The sequence below is a fragment of the Silurus aristotelis genome (assembly GCF_946808225.1).
Source record: "Silurus aristotelis genome assembly, chromosome: 4".
Classification (NCBI taxonomy): domain Eukaryota; kingdom Metazoa; phylum Chordata; class Actinopteri; order Siluriformes; family Siluridae; genus Silurus; species Silurus aristotelis.
The window spans coordinates 32,417,507-32,432,268 of NC_139577.1; the positions used below are offsets into that span (position 1 = coordinate 32,417,507).

Consider the following 14,762-nt stretch of genomic DNA (forward strand, 5'->3'; position numbering starts at 1 on the left):
ATACGAACAGCATTTATTATCAAAGGAAAATGCAATTAAAATCATTTCGTTTGTAAATAAACACTTTTCTAATGGGGGAAATATCGAAAATAGGGGCTTGTTCATTTTTTTTTTGCATTAAAAAAAAAAAAAATTCCAACTTGGCATGCTCTGTTGTCAATTTTGACGTTCGTTGTTTTAGTTGGAAGTGACGTCATTCCCTTTATCTAAAGAATGACATCCGCACTTTCGATTGAGTGTAGTCTTTCAGGATGAGTAAGAAAAAATTAAACATTTACAATTAATAAAAAAATAATGCAAGTTGTAAATATGTATTTATGATCATTTATATTGATTTATATTATATTTTATTACCTGGTATATTTCAGGAAGCTAAATTTGATCAATTGGTTAAGATGTAATACGTTATTACAGTTAAAAGCGCAGGAAAGTTTAAGTGAAATGATATTTAAATTACATTTTTGTAGGTATAAAAGACCCACAGACAGACAGACAAGTGAAATAGATTAACACAGATAGACAGATAAAGTAGATAGTTATATAAATAGATTGACAGACAGACAGACAGACAGACAGACAGACAGACCTATAAACAGACAGGTGAATTAGATATTTAGACAGACAAATGAAATGGATAAACACACCGACAGACAGATAGACAGAAAGACAGACAGACAGATGAATTAGATATTTAGACAGACAGACAGACAGACAGACAGACAGACAGACAGGTGAAATGGATGGACCCATGGACAGACAGACAGACAGATGAATTAGATATACAGACAGATAGGTGAAATTGACAGACAGACAAACAGCCAGACAGCCAGACATATGAATTAGATATACAGACAGACAGGTGACATTGACAAACAGACAGACAGACAGACAGACAGATAAAATGGATAGACCCACCGACAGACAGACAGAGAGAAATATGAATTAGATATTTAGACAGATGGACAGAAAGATGAAATGGATGGACCCACAGACAGACAGACAGACAGACAGACAGACAGACAGACAGACAGATGAAATAGATAGACAGACAGAAATACGAACAAAATTAATAGACAGAAAGACAGTTTTTGTTTTTATTCAATGAAAGTATTTTTTTGCGAATGTGTCAATGTGAATCTGCACCTAGCGTTAAAAACGGATCACTGCATAGAAACCGGACAAAGCGGTCTGAACTAAAATGTCTTCCGGTTCTCTCTCCTAGTGCACTATGTAGGGTGTATAATGCATTAATTTGGTACACTAGGTAGTGCACTTATGTAGGGTGTACTGAGCGAATTGGAATGTAACTATAATCTGTTCTTACTCGTAGGTCGGAGTAAAGTGAGTGAGTATTGGAGGAAACTGAACCTGAATAATAATAATTATATTTTGAATTGTTATCAGTTCGTGGAGGAAATAAAGCGCGCTGTTTGTATTTATGAAGTTTATTTAACAGCCTTCCGGCAAACAGACGAGTGTGTTTGACTCCGGAAGTGTAGTTTGAGTGAAGAAGAAGAAGAAGAAGAAGATGGCTACAGGTGATGTGAAAGGAACTCTGAGGAAACTGCAAGCATCACTCCGATCTATAAAATACCCCAGAGATGTGGATTATCAAGGGTAGGATAAACCTTTACCTTTTAGATAAAGAGTAGACTTTAATAAGGAAATCACAGCTTTGTGATTGATGTTTCACTGCTTTATTTATAATGGGGTGTAGTAAAGGTGCAACAGGAAAAGTGCGAGTTAATGAGTCGAGTAGGAAGATGAGTCGGCTCTTTGAGGCGATTGTTTGAGTCGGCTCTTCGATGCCGCTTTTTGATTCTGTTCTTTTGAATCGGTTTTTTAAGTCGGGTTTTTTAAATCGGATCTTTGAATCGTATATTTGTATCGGCTCTTTGAAACTGCTCTTTGAGATGTAATATAGACAGACAGATGGACAGACTGATAAAAAAAAAAAAAGACAGACTCACGCATTCACTAACTGAATCACTCACAGACTCACTGAATCACTTACTTACAGACTCACTGAATCACCCACTTATAGAATCACTGAATCACTCACTTACAGACTCACTGAATCACCCACTTATAGACTCACTGAATAACCCACTTATAGACTCACTGAATCACTTACTTACAGACTCACTGAATCACTTACTTACAGACTCACTGAATCACTCACTTACAGACTCACTGAATCACTCACTTAAACGAGAGACATGTAACCTTTAACATGCTCTAGTAGATGTTTGTTCCACCAGATTCCGCACACTTGCATGAACCTGATACATTTACATTTCTAGCATTTGGGACATGCCTTTGTACCGAGTATACCGAGTGGCAGCTTGATGGTGCTGAGAAGTCTAACGGTTTAACCACTGAGCAACCGCCTCCTGATAGAGACCCTGATTCATTTTTTTCCATCCATGGCAGGTTATCTAAAGGAGATCCATCATGCTGTCTGCCCATCATGAGCTACACCTTCACCTCCTTCTCCACTGCTGTAGCTGAACATCTGGTGGAGCTCGGCATCGAGCTCACAGGGAAAAACGACCTTAGCTTCATGGAGTCTGTTTACAAGGTCAGTCAAAAGTTTTTACACCCTCACTTATGAAGATACTACAGACTTTCACAAACCACGGTATCTGGTGTGTAGAGTGGATTGTAATAATCTTTATGCACAATGAAATACTGACTATGAGAATCTCTTACATTGTTGGTTGACTTTATTAGACTTGTAGCAACGGCAGTGTGTGTGTGTGTGTGTGTGTGTGTGCCTGTGTGTGTTTGTGATTTAGGTCCTGCGAGATCTCTTCAGTTATAAACCCCTGCTGACCAAGCAGCAGTTCCTGCAGTTGGGTTTTGCCGAGAGGAAGATCTCACTTATCTGCGACATCATCGGCTTCGTTTCGGACAAACACAAACAGCTCACAAAAGGCACCAAGGTGTGACTCGTGTTTCCCGCTTCTCTCGCTTCTGATGTACAAACTCATCCTGACAAAATTTACCAGTTTATGACCATGCCCATCACAATTCACGTTTGACTTCACCCCAAAACACTTGATTATTACCAGAGCTTTGGTGTTAACGTTCACTCTTCTGGGAAGATCTTCCACTAGATTCTGGAGTGTGCTTGTGGAGATTCCTGCTCTTTTTAAGGGTTTTAGTGAAATCAGGCAGGTGAGAAGGTGTGGCGTGCAGTCAGCGTTCCAATTTATCATGTTCAATAGGTTCGAGGTCAGAACTCTAGGAAGCCATTCAAGATCTTCCAAAGCATCAACCCATGTACACCAGATCTTCATGGAGCTGGCTTTGTGCACAGGGGCGTTGTCATGCTCGAACAGGCCAGGTCACATTACACAGAGTGGTTTACTCCTTAATTAGCTTGTGTTTATTAAATAAAAACAGTAAGCGTAACACAACCGACTCTTTGAACGTGATTGAAAAAGACGTTAATAATGTATTTTAATTTTCCAGCCTGTTGGTCAGATGAGGAGGAGGCAGCTGTCTCGTTCTGACTCGAAATCTGTGGAAAGTTCACCACCCAAAGAGACCCAGAGGACACCAGGCCCGAAAGTAAGCAGATTATTCATGTTCTTTAATTAAGTATCGCATCATTTTAATCCATTCTCTACAGTGTACTAATTTATTGATTCCAAATATTGATATATTTATAGTAGATACTGAATAATGTGTTTGAAAAAAAATTTATCATAAAGCACAGAGTGTGCAGGGTCTGTGTTCCGATAATTATTGAGATTTCTCTGCTTTTTTTAAATATTTTTTCTTAAAAAAATATTTATTAGTTTTTTAATGACACATGAAATACATTCTGTTTACAGTGATGCTGAAATAATAACAAAACTACTCATTATATTGGTTTATATAATCATTATAATAAATAATTTATAGTTTTTATTAATTTGTACAATTACTAGTATTTAAATTTTTTTTATAATCATTACAATTGAAAAACCTTTTTTTCTTTTTTTTTTTATAAAAATATCAAAAATACAATATGTTGATGATAATTACAGTTTAGTTACGGTAATTGTTATAATTATTAAACTGTAATTAAAAAATATAATTAAATAATAACAATAACAAGAGGAAGAATCTATATTGAGATTCTATATAATGAAAATATTTTATTTTACCCAAAAAAATAACAAAAGTAAATAAACCATTTCACGCTTGTTTATTTACTTTTCGTTATTTTTTTTTTGTTAAAATCATATATTTTTATTCAGTTTTCATTAAGACCAGCATTTCATCTTAATGTTTAAAACATCTAATCTCATTTACGCTCTAAATGACTTTCATTGAATTTAATAAGTAAATAAATAAATATTTGTCAGTTAATAAACTTGCATACATCTACACATACATCCATATAGTCATTCATAGATCCCTAAAGACCGTTGTTTTCATCTATACACACATTTAAAAAGTTATTGATGTTGTTTAGATTCTGACCCCATGTCCTATAGACCTGCTGCAAGCAGGGACCTTCATGTCCCCAATAATCCTGTCAGCTTGGATTGTTAAATTCAGTCTATCACTCACTACTCATTAGAAATTCTCACGAGGTTCCATGTGATTTGTTGCTGCAGCTAGTTAAAAGCAGGTCGCTGGTGGAAAGGCACTCGGGTCACCAAACCCCAGCTCACGTCAGCTTCTCCTCCGATGATCAGCTCGAGGATCGGGACGAGGACGAAAGGCGGAGACCTCAGGATCGAGATGTTCCTCGACCTGTTGCTCAGACGGTAAGAAAAACCGCGTTCAAACATCCGTGTCTCATGCAGATAGATACACACGGATTGAGTGAAATGTTCAATTAGCAAAATAAAGACTCTACAGTATAAGTAAAGGCACACACACTTTCACACAATTTCCCCCCTGTAGGAGTGTGTGTTGGAGAGCAGGTTGAGAACAGTGGAAGCAGGTCTGCAGGAGTGTGTGAGCAGACTGGAGCAGCAGCTGAGCATGCTGGACGTGAGAGTGCAGGCGCTGGAGAAGAACACCGCTGGAAAGATCTGTGTAGAGCGCAGTGTGTGGGAGGAGCTGGAGAACCGGGTCCTTCTGCTGGAGACGGGACTGACGTTAACACGTGCACAGGTACAGAGACGTCACCTGAATCCACCGAGTCAGTGACTTACAGCTGCCTCGACACACAGTCCGTACTCATTCTGTGTTTATTACCGTGGCAGAAGTTACAAGGTGATGAAGATTCACGAGAAGATCTAATCTAATGAGCTTTAACCTCTTTAGCTGTTAATAAGAAGTGTGTAAAAACGTCTTTATCTCCATCAGGATCCGATGAGAACGAGTGTGGAGATGAGACAGCATCCTGATGAGACCGGTGAGGAAGAGATGCCCATGTAGCCTGAGAGATGCTCACATCCACAGCTTTGATTTAGATTGGACGCAAATGATGGATTAGAATCAGGAGTATTCCCACCACCTGGCAGAATAGAGATTATTGACCAGAGTAAACAGAACACTTACTGATGATGAATTCATAAAAAAAATAAAAATGATATAGTAATATTAGGGCTTTCAATCGGTTAAAATATTGTTAATGTTAACTTGTGATTAATCGCATTTTAATCACACATTTATATCTGTTCTAAATGTACCTTCAATTAATACTTTTCAAGTTTTTAATACTTTAATTAACATGCGCACAGACAAATATTTGTGCTACTTTATGCAATATTTATTATTAGTGAAACCAAACTCAACATGACGACAAAATGTTCTTGTAAATATTCTAAAGCAAATATGGTGTTTTAAATGACGCAAATCATCAAGTGTTCCCTGGTGGTCTAGTGGTTAGGATGCGGCGCTCTCACCGCTGCGGCCCGGGTTCGATCCCCGGTCCGGGAACCGACCCCAGCAATTAGGGTTACACAAGCCTTAGCGCCGGTCCCAAGCCCGGATAAATGGGGAGGGTTGCGTTAGGAAGGGCATCCAGCGTAAAAACATGTGCCAAATCACACATGTGGATGGTCCGCTGTGGCGACCCCTAATAGAAGCCGAAAGAAAGTTTTAATTGACGCAAATCATCAGGACACCAAAAATAACTTCTGCAGTGTTTCCACACGGACGGTTTTAATTGACGGACGAGTGCATCATGGCGGATTTTGGTGCTGATTTGAGACTTGCACCAATAAAACAACCAGTAAAACTAATGTTTAGTGATTAAAAAAGTTTTTTCAGTGGAAGTAAAGAAAGGACATTGTGAATAAATGTGTTGCAGTAAATGTTTTTGATTTGCCTCTTTTATATTTCTTTATCTTTTTAATAAAAACGGTAACAGAAATGCGTGCTGCAAAACTAAAACAAAACTGGTGCCGTTACAACTAATTTGCATTAATATTGATAGCCCTAATATATCATATATATATATATATATATATATATATATATATATATAACACACACAGATGTGAGCAAAATTGTTGGTACCCTTGGGGTGTGTGTGTATAATATAATTCAATAAACATACATATGACGCAGCTACCGATGCGATACGATTTACGCCTGTTCTGATGCAGTGCGATCCGGATTCCATTCAACGCAATATGATGCAGTGAAAAAAATTTATAAAAAAAAAAAATATATATATATATATATATATATATATATATATATATATATATATATATTGAATATTTTTCTATTCTTGTTCTTTCATGTTAGTTAAGGAGCCAGTCAGTTGTCCCAGTATGACACACCAAACCTCCCCAGCCCACCAGTTATCATCATCCTCAGAGGTATTAATAATCTGTTCATCTTTCTGTCTCTCTCTCTATCCATTTATTCTTTATCCGTCCCATCCATTCATTCATCCATACATACATACATCAAACTGTTTATCTAATCTGTCTATTCATTAATCAGTACATCCATCCATCCATCCATCCATCCATCCATCCATCCATCCATCCATCCATCAGTCTGTTTATCCCTTAATCCAGACAATCATCAATCTGTCCATCCTTCCATTTGTCTGTTTGTTAATCTTTATATCTATTAATTCACCCACTCATCTATTAATCTGTTTAGTCGTTAATCCAACCCCCTGTTAACCAGTCTATTAGTCTTATCATTTATTCTGTACTATTTTTTGTTTTCAGGAGAATATTAAAGAGCGATTGGAGCGAATAGCCAGTATGTAAGTATTATATTTCTTCAATCCAAATACAATAGAAAAATCAGTGGACTGCAGTACGATACAGCAGTCTGTCAGTAAACTGATCTCATGTGCAAAGCTGACAACTTATTTAAACCTGAATATTTATTCTTCATTGTATGATTTAATAATATGTTCATTGCGAATCGCTCCTGGCTGGAAGATAAACCTCTGCAACTGTTCCAGCAACTAGTTCTCTGTCACCAACCCACTGCTGCTCCCCAGCCTGCTTTCTACTGGCTTCCTGAAGCTCCTGCACCAGATTTAGAACACTGATGTTGGCCTACAAAGTCAAAATTAGAGTTAAACACTCAACACTATCCTCCATCACTGCTTTACTGATCTCTGCATCTGCTCCACTGATCTCTCCATCCTCCACCACTGTTCCACTGATCTCTGCATCTCAACCACTGCTCCACTGATCTCTGCATCTCAACCACTGCTCCACTGATCTCTCCATCCTCCACCACTGCTCCACTGATCTCTCCATCCTCCACCACTGCTCTACTGATCTCTGCATCTCAACCACTGCTCCACTGATCTCTCCATCCTCCACCACTGCTCCACTGATCTCTTCATCCTCCACCACTGCTCTACTGATCTCTGCATCTCAACCACTGCTTCTCCGATCTCTCCATCTCCACTGATCTCTCCATCCTCTACCACTGCTCCACTGATCTCTTCCTGCTCCACTGATCTCTTCCTTCTCCACCACTGCTCCACTGATCTATCCATCTCCACTGATCTCTCCATCTTCCACCACTGCTTCACTGATCTCTGACTCCACCACTGCTTCACGGATCTCTCCATTCTCTATCACTGCTTCTCTGATCTTTCCATATCCACCACCGCTTCTCCGATCTCTCCATCCTCTATTACTGCTCTACTTATCTCTCCATCTCCACCACTGCTTCACTGATCTCTCCATCTCCACTGATCTCTCCATCCTCTACCACTGCTCCACTGATCTCTTCATTCTCCACCACTTCTCCACTGATCTCTCCATCCTCTACCACTGCTCCACTGATCTCTTCATTCTCCACCACTTCTCCACTGATCTCTCTATCCTCTACCACTGACATCTCTATCTTCTGCCATCGATCCACTGATCTCACTATTTTCTACCATTGTTCTGCTGGTCCTTCTATCCTTTAAACCATGTAAATGTACATTCCCATTGTTAAAAGAATCTTAGCCTGTTTACTGCTAGTCGTTTTTGATCCAGCTGCAAAACACATGAGGAAAGTAAATAGTTTCCAGATGTACATTTTTATGATGAACCCATGAGTGTATCGTTTTACACTTTTTACCCATTAACTGAAAGCACTTTGTAAACAGTGGTTAGTGCAGGTAAAAGACAGGAAACAGAAAAAAAAGAAAACAGGAAACGTTTCAACAGCGTGTGCCTCTTAAATATGTTGCAATTCTTATTCACCCTTTCACCTTTCTACGTTTTATTACGCAACAACCTGCAGAATAAATGGACAAAGAAGTTGACTGTCATTAGTCTATGCAGTAAGATCCTGCACTACTGAAATGGAGGGAAGAAATGGCATTATGGTGTTCAGTCCTTTAATCATGAAAGCCCTAAATTAGTTCTTCTGCACCTGATCACCATTAGATATCATGTAATTAATTGTTTTAAGTCACTGTGTATCTCTTCTGAAGAGTCCCGTGAGCCCAGTGTGGTCATAATCGTTCTTGTTGAAGAATCACAGCATCAGACCAAGGTCAAGTTAACAGTTTTAAAATATCACACACATTTAATCTTCATTGAAATGACATAAAATCTTGATAAAGCAGAAAGGATGTGACACAAGTGCAAGAAGCTGTCCATCAAAATTATTCTGTGGTGTGTGTAGTATATACAGTGAGGAAAATAAGTATTTGAACACCCTGCTATTTTGCAAGTTCTCCCACTTAGAAATCATGGAGGGGTCTGAAATTGTCATCGTAGATGCATGTCCACTGTGAGAGACATAATCTAAAAAAAAAAATACAGAAATCACAATATATGATTTTTTAACTATTTATTTGTGTGATACAGCTGCAAATAAGTATTTGAACACCTGAGAAAGTCAATGTTAATATTTGGTACAGGAGCCTTTGTTTGCAATTACAGAGGATCAAACGTTTCCTGTAGTTTTTCACCAGGTTTGCACACACTGCAGGAGGGATTTTGGCCCACTCCTCCACACAGATCTTCTCTAGATCAGTCAGGTTTCTGGCCTGTCGCTGAGAAACACAGAGTTTGAGCTCCCTCCAAAGATTCTCTATTGGGTTTAGGTCTGGAGACTGGCTAGGCCACGCCAGAACCTTGAGATGCTTCTTACAGAGCCACTCCTTGGTTATCCTGGCTGTGTGCTTCGGGTCATTGTCATGTTGGAAGACCCAGCCTTGACCCATCTTCAATGCTCTAACTGAGGGAAGGAGGTTGTTCCCCAAAATCTCGCAATACATGGACCCGCTCATCCTCTCCTTAATACAGTGCAGTCGCCCTGTCCCATGTGCAGAAAAACACCCCCAAAGCATGATGCTACCACCCCCATGCTTCACAGTAGGGATGGTGTTCTTGGGATGGTACTCATCATTCTTCTTCCTCCAAACACGTTTAGTGGAATTATGACCCAAAAGTTCTATTTTGGTCGCATCTGACCACATGACTTTCTCCCATGACTCCTCTGGATCATCCAAATGGTCATTGGCAAACTTAAGACGTGCCTGGACATGTGCTGGTTTAAGCAGGGGAACCTTCCGTGCCATGCATGATTTCAAACCATGACGTCTTAGTGTATTACCAACAGTAACCTTGGAAACGGTGGTCCCAGCTCTTTTCAGGTCATTGACCAGCTCCTCCCATGTAGTTCTGGGCTGATTTCTCACCTTCCTTAGGATCATTGAGACCCCACGAGGTGAGTTCTTGCATGGAGCCCCAGTCCGAGGGAGATGGACAGTCATGTTTAGCTTCTTCCATTTTCTAATGATTGCTCCAACAGTGGACCTTTTTTTCACCAAGTTGCTTGGCAATTTCCCCGTAGCCCTTTCCAGCCTTGTGGAGGTGTACAATTTTGTCTCTAGTGTCTTTGGACAGCTCTTTGGTCTTGGCCATGTTAGTAGTTGGATTCTTACTGATTGTATGGGGTGGACAGGTGTCTTTATGCAGCTAACGACCTCAAACAGGTGCATCTAATTTAGGATAATGTAGTGGAGGTGGACATTTTAGAGGCAGACTAACAGGTCTTTGAGGGTCAGAATTCTAGCTGATAGACAGGTGTTCAAATACTTATTTGCAGCTGTATCATACAAATAAATAGTTTAAAAATCATATATTGTGATTTCTGGATTTTTTTTTTTTATTATGTCTCTCACAGTGGACATGCACCTACGATGACAATTTCAGACCCCTCCATGATTTCTAAGTGGGAGAACTTGCAAAATAGCAGGGTGTTCAAATACTTATTTTCCTCACTGTATATATATATATATATTACACACTATATTGCCAAAAGTATTGGGTCACCTGTCCTTTTCCTGCTATATGTGGTTCTTTTCCAAACTGTTACCACAAAAATGGAGACACTCAATTGTACAGGACGTCTTTTAGATGCACTTTAATACTTTTATTCATTCACTTGGAAACCCAAACCTGTTCCAGCATAGTGATGCCCCTGTGCACAAAGTGAGCTCCTTGAAGATCTGGTTTACATGTTTTGGAAAGGAAGATCTTGCTGCTATGGAACTCTAATCTCATCCCTACTGAACACCTTTGGGATGAATGTGAACACTGACTGCACCCCAGGCCTCCTCACCTACATCAGTACCTGCCTTTACTAACACCCTTGTGGCTGAAGAACATAAATATACATAAGCACATGCCAATATCTAGTGGAACATCTTCTAGGAAGTGGAACATCATCTTTATTTAGATAAAAAATAAATAAACTCCACCAAAAAATAATTTTTAATCACTAAACATTTGTTTTACCCATGCGCTACGTCTGAAAGCAGCACCAAAATCCACCATGACGTGCACATCCGGCAATTAAAACCGTCCGTGTGGAAACAGCGCAAAAGTTCTGTTTGGTGTCCTAATGATTAACGTCATTTAAAACACCTTAATTACTTTTAAAATATTTACAAGAATATTAGTAGTACCATATTTTTCGGACTATGAGCCGCTACTTTTTTCCCACGTTTTGAACCCCGCGGTTTAAACAACAACGCGGCTAATTTATGGATTTTTCCTGGGTTTTCCTCGATGCCAAAAGATAAACTCCTGACAGAAATAGTTGTGAAAGGAAGGAGGAAGACAGTAAACAATGACTTTCTTGGTCGGCTACTGTTTAGATACAAGCCGTTGTAACGCGTTGAGTCTGGGTGAAGGGAGAGCTCACTTCTGGCATGCTATTCCCAAAATACCGCTATGCTCCTAAAGGAAGCGCAACATATTTCACCTGTTACACCGTGTGTAACGTGTCTTTCGTTGAAGCCTGTGTAAAGTTCATTAGTTTCAGTGTAGACATTTATGGCGGCTTATTTATGTTAAAAATAAAAATATTTGTAAAATTCAGTGGGTGCGGCTTATATATGGGTGCGCTTTATAGTTCGTAATTATTTTCCTATAATATATTATATAAAATAAATAAATACTATAGTTTTATCAAATAAATATTAAATAAAAATATATAAATATATAAATGTTAATTAATAGTAAAATGTGAAAGAATTATTGATTTCTCATATAATTATGAAAGTAACTTTTCTCTACGGAAGTCCTCAGAGGCCATACATTATAATGCTTGGCCTCTTAGGACTTTCGTAGAGAAAAGTTACTTTCATAATTATATGAGAAATCAATAAATGTTATGAATATTATACTATTTGTTTGATTTAAATTTATATATATATATATATATAAAAATTTAAGTCAAACAAATAGTATAATATTCATAAAAATTTTAATTAATATTTAAAAACAACCTTTTATGAAGGTGTGATACTACCACCATCATGCTTCACTGCAGAAAAAGGAGGATCACTGGGCACCTAAAAAAAAAAAAAAAAAAAAACGTTCCAATGTCTCGCATTTATCTACATATGTTTTTGCTTTACAGGATGAAGGACACGTCCAGCCTTTTGAAGAACATCGAGCCAACAATATGAGTTAATCCTCAGTCATGAATGCAGAGGTTTGAAGAAATTGAAAAATCCTCAGATATGAACTTCCTCATCGCTGTATTTATTTAAAGTGTTATTTTTTTTTGGACAAGATGTAATGAAGCTGCTTCGTAGTGACGTGTCATTATGACCTCTATTTTTTTAAGCTCAGGTGTGTGTGTGTGTGTGTGTGTGTGTGTGTGTGTGTGTGTGTGTGTGTGTGTGTGTGTGTGTGTGTGTGTGTGTGTGTGTGTGTGTGTGTGTGTTTTAACACAGTGTGAATTCATGCTGGAACTGCATTTCTCCTTTTCGTGCCTTTCGACTAGAATGTTATCGAAGTACCTTGTCCAGTAGATGTCCCTGTAACACTGTACCTCAGATTCCCGCCTCTCTGCTGCCCTCTATGGTCGTGACGTGCTGTAACACCATGTTTTCAGCAACGAGGCGAATCTACTTTGTATTCTGTTTGTATTTTTCTATCAGCCCTGGCTTAGAGATGAAGTAAAAAACTCATGTTCATGTGCGTTTTCACACAAGGCAAATAAATGACATCAAAAGTCCCTCACGGCGTTTTTTTTAATTTATTTATTATGTCTTTATAATGAACACAATTACAGCAAAGACGTCGCTTTAGATTCATGTGCAGTGGTTTATGATCTCCATAGTCTTATTAAAGCAAATAGCCCACATGGGACAAGTCTACACGGTTTACTGTAGAAAATAAATGTCCCAACACAAAATGCCTTTTCAGTTAAATAAACACTTGTAGCTCTAGTTAAAAAAAATTTAATACTTCCTGAAGAAAAAATTTAATTCAGAAGGTGGATTTAAAAAAAAAAAAAAAATATATATATATATATATATATTTATATAAACTAATGAAAAAAAATCTATTGAAATAATGGGTTAAAAATATTACCCTATAATTGATTTACCTTTAACTGAGATTTAATATTCAACATTTGTATTTGTCACAAACATACAGTAGTTATATACACAATACAACTTTGATTTAAATGTGAACCTGATCAACTGTTTGGAAAATTGTGCATTAAATAAAAGGAACTCATCTTCTTCTTTCAGCTTCTCCCATTAGGGGGTCCCTCCTCTGCACATGTCCAAACCATCTCAATCTCGCCTCCCTCACCCAAAACGTCCTACATGCCCTGTCCCTGTAATAAACTCATTTCTAATCCTGTCCATCGTCGTCACTCCCAACGAAAACCTCAACATCTTCAGCTCTGCTACCTCCAGCTCCACCTCCTGTCTTTTACTCAATGCCACTGTCTCTAAACCATACAACATCTCAGGTCTCACCACAGTCCTATAAACTTTCCCTTTCACTCTCACAGATACTCTTCTATCACAATTAAATAAAAGGAACTATAAATATAAAATAGGGCAAAAATATATTTTAAATATATTCTAATATGAAGGATGTGAAAATATTACTTAATTATAGATCATTTTATTTTTAACCTGAAAATTCACAATACATGAAATGAAAGGTGATTGGTGAAGGATGTCGGTGCAACAATCAGTGAATAGTGATGAATATAACACCAGAGAAACCACTCTGTGAGGAACAACACCTATCCTATAGACATTATTGGGTTTTAGGACACAAATGTATTAAACGTCTTCAGATGATGGAGCATGAAATTTTCCTTTTCATTGAACTAGAAGACATGAACCTGCTCCAGCATGACAAGACACCTGTGATTGGAGTGGAAGATCTTCTGCTATAGAACTCGTCCCTATTGAGCACCTTCGGGGTGAACGTGAAGGCTGACTGCACCTCAGGCCTCCTCACCTTCTCACCTTCATCAGTACCTGACTTCACTAACTGGCTGAATGACCACAAATCTCTACAAGCACACGCCAAAATCTAGTGAAACATCTCCCAGAGGTTTTTATGACAGCAGTGTGGAATTAGATGTTCATTAAGCACACCAATTTTATGTTCTGTCCACAAACTTTTATCTATATAGTGTATATTCTATTTAATCCTGTTAAATAACTTCGATGCTAGTGTGCTAGTCAGCTACTATGCTAGCTGTGCGCTCACGTTATCTGAAGTAAAATACAGTGCAGGTAAACAGTAAAAACAGATGTCATTAAATGTCAGTAAAACCAAAATCGATATTCCAGAAAATTCACAAATTTATGGTACAATATATTAATGTGGGAACAAGTTCACTGTTAGCATCCATCACGTTTTAGATGAAAAAGTTAACTAACCCTAACTTGCATCTTTTGTTGTTGTTGTGAAGATACAATATATACGTTAAAATCGTGTCCAGGTTAAATCACACACTGTTTTAAGTTTCTGCTGGGAAATCAGTCAGTATGTAGACACACAGGAAAACATAAGGTAATCTCATAGTAGCTTCATTTCTAATCTCTT

At 38.1% G+C, this 14,762-nt stretch overlaps 1 protein-coding gene across 4 annotated transcripts; it reads left to right on the forward strand.

Moving 5' to 3' along the window:
* Positions 1 to 1,210: 1,210 nt before the first annotated feature.
* cep44 (centrosomal protein 44) lies at positions 1,211 to 12,915 on the forward strand. Of its 4 annotated transcripts, none has more exons than XM_083538803.1 (11): positions 1,211 to 1,345; positions 1,445 to 1,617; positions 2,434 to 2,581; positions 2,799 to 2,945; positions 3,478 to 3,576; positions 4,614 to 4,766; positions 4,906 to 5,118; positions 5,314 to 5,362; positions 6,706 to 6,779; positions 7,143 to 7,180; positions 12,313 to 12,915. In XM_083538803.1, exons 2-11 carry the CDS (start codon positions 1,529 to 1,531, stop codon positions 12,359 to 12,361), a joined length of 1,059 nt encoding a protein of 352 aa, XP_083394929.1. In that variant the 5' UTR covers positions 1,211 to 1,345; positions 1,445 to 1,528; the 3' UTR covers positions 12,362 to 12,915. The 4 variants fall into 4 exon arrangements, with proteins under 4 accessions (XP_083394929.1, XP_083394930.1, XP_083394928.1 ...); XM_083538804.1 differs by having other exon boundaries at positions 1,297 to 1,617; positions 12,313 to 12,387; positions 12,632 to 12,915; XM_083538802.1 differs by having other exon boundaries at positions 1,297 to 1,617.
* The last annotated feature ends 1,847 nt before the right edge of the window (positions 12,916 to 14,762 follow it).

Excerpts from the sequence above, each read along its gene's own strand:
- cep44 (XM_083538803.1), top strand. The coding sequence starts at position 1,529 with ATGGCTACAGGTGATGTGAAAGGAACTCTGAGGAAACTGCAAGCATCA. Across the intron at positions 2,946-3,477 it reads AGCTCACAAAAGGCACCAAG|CCTGTTGGTCAGATGAGGAG; the intron begins GTGTGACTCGTG and ends TTAATTTTCCAG. Across the intron at positions 3,577-4,613 it reads AGAGGACACCAGGCCCGAAA|CTAGTTAAAAGCAGGTCGCT; the intron begins GTAAGCAGATTA and ends TTGTTGCTGCAG.